Source organism: Quercus lobata, chromosome 9 (genome assembly GCF_001633185.2).
Source record: "Quercus lobata isolate SW786 chromosome 9, ValleyOak3.0 Primary Assembly, whole genome shotgun sequence".
NCBI classification, from domain to species: Eukaryota; Viridiplantae; Streptophyta; class Magnoliopsida; order Fagales; family Fagaceae; genus Quercus; species Quercus lobata.
The window spans coordinates 44,457,881-44,467,118 of record NC_044912.1 but is presented as its reverse complement, the minus strand read 5'-3'; the positions used below and the strand labels follow the sequence as shown (position 1 = coordinate 44,467,118).

At 36.6% G+C, this 9,238-nt stretch overlaps 1 protein-coding gene across 1 annotated transcript; it reads right to left on the bottom strand.

Annotated features, from left to right (window-relative positions):
• Positions 1-4,968: 4,968 nt before the first annotated feature.
• Positions 4,969-8,838, bottom strand: LOC115960907 (putative kinase-like protein TMKL1). The gene is made up of 2 exons (XM_031079910.1): positions 7,282-8,838; positions 4,969-5,865 (listed from the first exon to the last, which is right to left on the bottom strand). Exons 1-2 carry the CDS (start codon positions 8,714-8,716, stop codon positions 5,225-5,227), a joined length of 2,076 nt encoding a protein of 691 aa, XP_030935770.1. The 5' UTR covers positions 8,717-8,838; the 3' UTR covers positions 4,969-5,224.
• Between the last annotated feature and the right edge of the window lie 400 nt (positions 8,839-9,238).

The window sequence follows — 9,238 nt, the reverse complement described above, 5'->3', positions numbered from 1 at the left end:
AATTGTTTCCTTAAAGCTCACAACAAACAATTAAACCAATATTGTCTTAATTTTACTTTTTTTTTTTACCCAAAAAAAAAGTTTTAAAAAAATGGTTCGGGTTCGGGTCACGGGTCAACCCGTTTTTGCTTCGGGTAAAAAAAAAATCGGGTTTGGGTCGGGTATTTTTCGGGTCAGAAAATTCTTACCCATTTTGCCATGTCTAATCATAGGTGGTTAATTGTTATTGGTTCAAATTTGAAACTAATACTAAAATTACTTTTTTGCCTCAACAATAACAACCAGTAACAACCTTCCACTTAGGATTTGTTGTAAAAATGTTGTAGACATATCATTTCTCTTTATTTAATAGTTCAAAATTAAGTTTTATGAATCTAAGGAGATGTAAGATGTCACGTTAATTAAAAATCTATTATACCAAAGAAGGAATATTAATTTTTTTTTTTTTTTTAGTGACGTGACACCATATTTACATTATTTGTTAACTATCAAGTTTTTACCATAAAATGAACTATCTTCGTTTTAAAACATGGTCATTTTCCCCCTTGATAAACTCAAATTTGATTCTAAAAAAAATAATTCAAATTTTGAGTACCTAACATTGTTTAATTTGAGTATTTAATATTGTTATCTACTAATCTAAAAAGGGAAGAGGGAAACTTTTAAAAACCAAAAAAAAAAAAAAAAAAACTAGCACTACTTGAAAACAACCTAATTTCTTTTTTCTTTTTCTTTTTTCATTTTTCAATTTTTTTTTTTTTTTTTTTGGGGGGGGGGGGGGAGGGGTGGCTATGGCTCTCTATTTAGGTTTAACATTACACAAATACAAGATACACAACACATTTAAATAATCTAATTTGTAACTAAGTCAATTGGCTAGATATAAAGAATAGGGTAAATTCCACAAACCTACCCTGAGGTTTGTGATAATATCAATTAGGTCCAGAACATTTTAAAACCCACCAATTTGGTCCTAAAAAGACAACTTTGCCCCTAAACATACAAACTCTCTATTCTCTCTCGTCTTTCTCACTCTCAAACCTCTCTCTGACCGAAAATACCCAACCCAAATCTCTGAATCCAAAAGAACAATACCAAAATCCCACTGAAGGTCCCCTGAAAATGCTACAAAAAAGCACATGAAAATAACTCTTTCAAAACCCATTAATCCACTTGTAAACCCCATTAAAATCTCCAGAAAAACCTAACAAAAATCCTCATAACTTTGAATTTATCTCTAAAAGGCCTTTTTCCCGGTTGACCTTCATGGAATCTGGCATAACCACAACCACAATCACGACCGTCGATCATGACATGATCACAATCACGGCGGTGGCACTGCAATCTCAGACGTCCACCAAGACGTCATCAAGACCCACATCCTCACCAGGCTCGACGGCGCCACCCTTGCCTCTGCCTCCTGCGCCTCCTCTCACTTGCACGCTCTCTCCACCGAAGAACAGCTCTGGCGGGAAATCTGCTCCTCCATGTGGCCTTCCATCAACGACCCACGTGTCTGCCACGTCATCTCCTCTTTCCCTGGTGGTTACCGTTCTTTTTTCTTTGACTCATTCCTACTCCTCCACCACTGCTCTCCGCCAAAGCATCATCATCATAACCGTCCGTTTCTGGCCGAGATAATCTCCGCCGTTGATTTTCACTACAAGGAGAGTCTCATTTTCTCGAAGGTCCAAGAGAATGAGACCAAGTCCGATTGGTTTCACCGGTTAGAGAGAGAGTTCTAAGAAAGAGAACTCAAAGAAGAGAGTCGACAGAAAGGGAGAGTAACGAGACAGGAAAGAGAAAGAAGAGATAATAAAAATTAGGGACAAAATGGTCTTTTAGGATGAAATTTGTAGGTTTTAAATTGTGTTGGACCTAATTGGATATTATGACAAACCTCAGGGTAGGTTTGTGGAATTTACCCTAAAGAATATATTAGGGATACTCATGGGTCGAGTCAAATTGGATCTAATGTCAACTTGCCACTTGACTCAACACTAGGGGTGTCAATGTTTGACCCAACCTGGGAACACAAAATGAACTTAACACGGATTTTTACGGGTTAGGGTTGGACCTTAATGGGTTTGGGTTATAAACGGGTCAACCCAAAAGTGACACAATAGGAAACATGTCATAAGTAGGTTAACCCGCATAACCCGCAATAGACACATTTGACACATCAATTTATTTGTGTCAATCCAAAATGACCCACTTAACACAACCCGTTTAACTCGTATAACAAATAAATATTCATTTTATTTTAGATTTGTCAAATACCTTTTATATCCAACACATATTTTAAATTTAAAAAGAAAAGTGAGTAATTACAAAAACTTACAATGGATATAATTGGAAATTGAAACTTTACAAACTTTAGATCTCTAAACCCTAAAAACCCTTAATCTCCAAACCTTCTTATAAATATCTAATTTTATTTTTTTATTTCAGCCGTACTATTCACTCTACTATCTTATAGTCTCATGCCTAATTCTCAAATTCAATGTCTCAAATCGGTTATCTCTCTCTCTCTCTCTCTCTCTCTCTCTCTCTCTCTCTCTCTCTCTCTCATGTGTTTAGTGAGTTTTAGAATTAAAGAAAACTATTTTCTTTGTATTTCAAACTTCTACAGTAATTTTTATGCATAATGTTTTTGTTCTATATACTTTGAACCCATGTGATGTTATTAATATATGAGATATATTAATTGTTGATTAAAGCCACGATTGTAGCTTTTGTCTTGTGCTGTGTGTGTGTGTGTTTTTTTTTTTTTTTTGTGTTTGTATTAGTGTTGGACATCGTCTGCATATCTTGCAAGTGGGTTTATTGAGATAGTTTATAAACTAGAATCTATGGATGATAATCTTAGTTATAGTCAGGATTAGCCTACTGTTTGCTCTAATTATTTCAATATTGATACTTAGCATTTGGCGAGTTCTAATAATATTATATTTTTGTTGAATTATGTTATTTTATTTTTGTTAAACTATGTTATTTTATTTTTGTTAAACTATGTTATTTTTTAATTTGGGTTGAAGTGTATGCACTTGTTTTGGAGTGTAAAGAACTTATTTCTAGATGAATATTATATTTTTGTTAAACTATATTATTTTTAATGTGGGTTGAAAACTTGAAGTGTATATGCACTACTTTTGGGATGTAAAAAAAATTATTTTTAGATGGATGTTATATTTAATATTATGCAGGTTGAAATGACTTGTGTTACATTCGTGTCAACCCAACACGACTTGTTTATTAAACGAATCAAATGGGTTGGGTCAGGTCAACCCGCTTTATTAACAGGTCAGGGTAGGGTTGAAGGATCATGACACGATTATTAAATGGGTCGGGTTAGGGTTGAGCCATTTAGTCGAATACCCCTATCTCAACACGACACGAATCCAACACGCTAACCCGAATTAACACCCCTACTCGACACTACCTGTCGGATGACCACTTTGTTGCTTGGTTCCTTGTATATATACATGGTATGGTAGTCAGATAAACGCCAATCCTTAGTGAGAAATGTCCTGCTTGATATAATTTTGGAATGTACGAGTAGGTGCTAGTGTTACTTGCTTTTTATTTATTTATTTAGAGAGCATTAATGTTGGTGGTACTAAAAAACTATATTGCTATTTTTAACACTACAAAATACAAAAATATGGCTACATTGGTGGAGCGAAAGCCAAATAATTTGGCTCCACAGCTATAGTGCATAGCCAAAGATGGCTATGCATTGCAGCTCAAAGGTTAAAAATAAATAATAATAAAATAAAAAATTTATGTTGCTTCATAATATTTTAATTTTCTTTTTCTTTTTCTTGCTCTTTGTTCTCCGCCCCTCTCTATGTCTCTACTCTCTCATTTTCTTGCTCTTTTCTTTTCTCAAAATTTTCTCTTTTTCTTCTCAAATTTTTTTACTCAAATTCTTTTCTTTTTCTTCTCAAATTTTTTCTCCTTCTTCTCAATTTTTTCTTTGCTGTGTGAGGGTCTCTTCTTTTGCCATGTGGTCTTCTTTTGCCATGTGGGTGTAGGTGTGGTAGGTCATGCCATGGGTGTGGGTGTGGTGGGTTATTGATGTTGTGGTCATGCCGTGGGTATGGTGGGTCATTGGTTTCGGGTCATGCCGTGGGTGTGGGTTTGTGCTTTGTGTGTGGGTTTGTGCTGTGGTGTTCATGGATCTTGCTATGGTGGGTCATTGGTTTCATGGTTTCATGGGTTATGCAGTGGGGTTTGTGTTGTGGGTCGTTGGCATCGTGGTCATGCTGTGGGTGTGGTGGGTCATCGGTTTCGAGTCATGCCGTGGGTTTCCTTTTTGTGGTTGTGGGTTGATTTTGGTGGTTGTGGTGGTGGGCTGATTTTGGTGGTTGTGGTGGTGGGCTGTGTGAAGTGGTGGTTAACCGGTGGTGGTGGTTGTAATTGTTGTTTATTGTAGTAGATATATTATTTTATTGTAGTGGATATATTATTTTAATGTGTTGTTTGTGTTATTTTATTGTGTTAAAAGCTAAAATAAAACCACTTATGTTAGGTGTTTTGTAAAGTGGGAAGGTAAAATAGATAAAGTAGCTTTTGATGAAACCAAATAACTAAAATTATGTCTCTACCAATGTGGATGCTCTAACTTGTTACTTTGTTACGCTGGATAGGTCCAGTTAAGAAATAATACAAATTTATTGGATTCATTTGGGCAGGTTAGTTTTGGGCCGAACCTAGATAATTAGTAAAGAGTAAACCATAGATACACATACCTGGAGCGGACTAATCAAATTCAAAATGCCAATCATAAGCCTCCAGCTACTAGCTAACGAGTACTAATTTAATATTATATTATACATATCCGATAGCAAGCACTCCCTAGGCTTGTAACAGCATTGGTTGCACAATCTCATCACCAGAGTTATTTGTGCAAAAAGTAAACTAAAGGAGATGCAGACCACACATGATTTGCGGATATCTGAACACTTCAAACAATTCAAAGATTGGCTGTATTTAGAGATGCATTGTCATCAATAACTACATTCCAAGATAGCTGTTTTAAGAGATGCATTGTCATCAATTACACATTTTGCCAATTCCTAGAAATATAACCTTAAGAAAAGCATTAGCATCATACACTACAATTGCCTTCTTTTAACGAGGATCAGATACACAATAACATATTTTGAACTCATAATTAGATCAACATAAGGAAAAAAAAAAAAAAAGAAAAAAAAAAAGCTCAAAATGGTGTACCAATTTCACTCCTTGTTTCTGTAGGGCTGTACAAAGCAGACCTGTTCCTTGGTCGATTCTCCTCCAACTGCTTCACAACTTCTTCCATAGTTGGTCTAACTGAAGCCACTGGAGCACAGCAACCCATTGCAAGTTTTAATGCTTGAACCAACCCCTCTTCCATGGGGTTCCTTATCCCCTTCAACACTTCCACATCAAAAACTTCCATTGTTGTCTCCTCCAAAACCGCTACTTTCACCATTGAAGGCAAATCCACAAATTCCCCACTTCTCGCATTTTTTCCAGGTTTCTTTCCTATCAAAATCTCCAATAACAGTATCCCATATGCATAGACATCTGTTCTGGAATTGCATTTCTTCATCTTTTGAAGCTCTGGTGCTTTATAACCATCAGTCTTTGCAAGTGCCACTATTTCATCAGCTACTGCCGGAATCATTAGCTTGTCAAGCCCAAATTCAGTCAGCCTGGCTACAAAAAACTCATCTACTAGCACGTTTTTGGATCTCACATTTCCATGAGTAATGGGTGCCTCAAGACCTGTATGAAGAAATGCTAGTCCTCTGGCTATACCCAATGCAATCTTGTGTCTTCGAGCCCAGTTCAGCACTGGCCTTCCTGCTCTAGTTTCTGCAGTCATCCAGAACACAATATAACAAATTTGCATGAACACTCATAATTTGCAAAAGATAAAGACATAGGGGCACTTAGATAATCTATAGATCATCTTAAATGGATTTTGTAATTACTTTCTCATTTGTTTAATTTTTTATCCTATTATCTGTTTAAACAAGTAATGGAAAGCTTTTAAGTTAGGGTGTTTCTGGGACTAGAAGTCAAAACCGGTTGCTCCATTGCAGTCTATGTTGTGGTGCGCCTTATGGGCTTATGGCTCAGTTAAGTCTTACAAGCACATAATAGAAAGGAATCTATCATGAATTTGACATTGACTCTTGGCATGAATAATGGGAAAGACTCCTGTAAATCCATAGTACACCCTACAGGCCTAAATCTCATGACTAAGCCTAAAAGAAGATCACATCTCAAGAATTCAGAATTCAAGCATGATATGACAGAATTTCTTGCTATCATTCATTCAGAAGGATTTAAAAATTGAAAAAAAATAAAAAGAATTTAAAAGGCTTTTTATTACCATAAAAATTAAAAATCATGGCTTGAGGAAAATCTATTAAGCATATGTTGAGACTGAAGACGCCTGGTAGTTGGTAGGAAGGCACTTGGACCTGCTTAATGTGAGTGAGCTGTTTGTGCAGCTCTACTTGGTCTTGCCCTAAAGAGTGTTTTGGCCATTGATGGAATTCTTCTAAGATTTGGCTTTCATTAACTTGGAATGGACAAACATGAGTTTTGGCAACCAAGCATGCTCTTTGATTTTAATGCAACCCTTTATGCATCCCGCATCCCTATTGTTGGTTTCAAAAACTTCACCTTACAGGTTGACTGCATTTTTGCCAAGTTTGAATTGTATTAGGGCTTCTACTGTGCCAACTTATGGCACATATAAATATCCAACCAGCCTTTAGTTTCTCACACACACCCAACGTTGGCTTTTCACACGTCAGGTTTCTTGTGGTGTGCTAGTGAGTGAGAAAATTCTTTCGGAGTATTTGGGGTTTGGGCTTTATGTTAGCCTTTGTGATACCTTTGTTTTCTCCTTATTTTCTTAGAGAAAATTTCTCCTTGGCATCGCCCTGGACATAGACCTAAGGTGAAACCATGTAAATTTTTGTGGTCCTATGTGATTGCATATTCTATTTATTCTATTTCCATTTCATATAAACCCACTATAATTAACTACACTGACAGCAAATTGGTATCAAGGCTTCCACTATCTCAACAAGAAGTCAAGAATCAAGTTCACAATAACCAGGGGATTTACTCTTTGATTAGGGCTATTTACTAATTAAGATTGTGATCCTAATTTTCTTGATAGTGATTATGAAAAGCTTCTGCTACTCCATCTCTATATTAAATGCCAGATAAATAGATTGCAGAAAGAAAAATGTATAATAAAAATGAACATACCATATAAAAGATCATGGAGGCTTCTGTGAGGAAGATAGTCATATATCAGGAGCTTTTCTCCTCTCTTTCCCTGATAGAAAGCTCTCAATGGAATCAAATTCTCATTGCGAATTTTTCCCAATTGCCTTATCACAGGTAAACATGAACTCCCATCCTTGCAACTGCCTTCCCTTAACAACCTCAAAGCAATGGTTCCACCATCAGCAAGCTTTGCCTTATAAATCGTCCCATAGTTTGTCTTCTCCATAACTTGCCCCGTAGCATTCAACACGTCTTCTAAGGTTAAATGCTCTCCGCCTTGAAACAGAATAAGCTTCCCTTCACCAGCTCCACCAACACCACCACCACCAACACCAAAAGGAACACCACCATTTTCCTCATCTTCTGCTTCCTCCAATTCATCTTCACTCTCTCCCCTACTCTTCTTCTTCTTATTTTGCACATACCCTATTAACAATGAAGCCAAAATCACTGCTCCAGCCATCAAACCTATCACAATGCCAGCAATGGCACCAGGACTCAATCCAGAACTTCCGGTACAACTTTTCAAAGGTAACCCACAAAGCCCCGGATTGTTTCCCTCAAAAACCTCCCCACTATACTTTGATTCTCCAAAAACCGGCAACACTCCACTAAAGTTATTGTGTGAAAGATTCAATTTTTCAATGTTTAGCGCAGCTAAACTCTCTGGAATTGAACCCGAAAGCACATTATCCCCAAGATCAAGCTCTCTAAGCCCAAGAAACCGGGTTATGAATTCTGGAAAAGTCCCAGAAAGCTTGTTCTTACCCAAATCCAAAACCTGCAAATTCTTACAGGTAGAGTTTGGCAGTGCAAGTTCTGGGACTGACCCAGATAGTGAATTAGCATGAAGCCTAAGAGAAACAAGTTTGTCACACAAGTTCCATATAGATGGTGGTAAAGAACCACTCAACATATTGTAACCCAAATCAATGTCAGAGAGTGAAGAACTATAGCCAAGCTCAAGAGGGATGGTTCCACTCAGAGAATTGATGTTAACGTAGAGACTTTGAAGCATAGAGAACTCACCCAGCTCTCTAGGTAGTGAACCAGAGAGGTTGGCAGAGGGAAGCTGAAGAGATAGAAGGTGAAGAGAAGGGTCTTTGAAGAGAGAGAGGTTGGTCGATTGTGGGGAAGAGAGGTCAGTGCAGAGCAAAGGAGTGCCATTGGAGAAAACCCATTTGAGGCCTCTCCATTGGCACATAGGCACAGTAGAGTTCCATGAAGATAGCAAAAGGTTCTCAGAGTTACCTTGCAGTGAAGCTTTGATCTTTCCCAAGAGAAGCTCAACATCTGAAGAAGCAGAAGATGAAAGAGAAGCAGACGACTCAGACTCAGTGAGTAGAGTAGAGCCTTGAGTACTGACGAAGAAGATGAAGAAAATGTAGAGAGAGAAAAGGTTCAGAAGCGCCATGAATGAGAATGTAGCGGCAAAGAGAAAAAGAGAGAATGGAGAAAAAGCTGGTGAGTGTGGTGGTGGGGGGGAGTTCTAAAGAGAAGTTCTCTTTTTTGGGAAAGCTGACAGAGAGTGTTGACTATAGGTCTTTACATTGTCTAATAATTTGACGGTCCTGATTTGACTATATATATATTTTTTCTTTTAACTATGAACGATTTTACTAATATATATCGTTTTCAACCATTTATTAATCAACAATTTTAAAAAATTATAAAATTACATTTTTATATGTTTTTCAATTTTTTATAAAATTAAAATCTTAAAATAATTTATTAATAGATGTCTTAGAGATCCACGTCCGGATCTCAAATCCTATCTTATTTTACAATCCCAAAAAACTATTTTATTACTTATACCATACTATTTTTCAACATACCCAACATCCCAACTTTTATTTTCCTATTCTACTCATTAAAATAATATTTTTATACAATAAAATAATATATCTCACAATTACCATCATTTACAATAAAACAC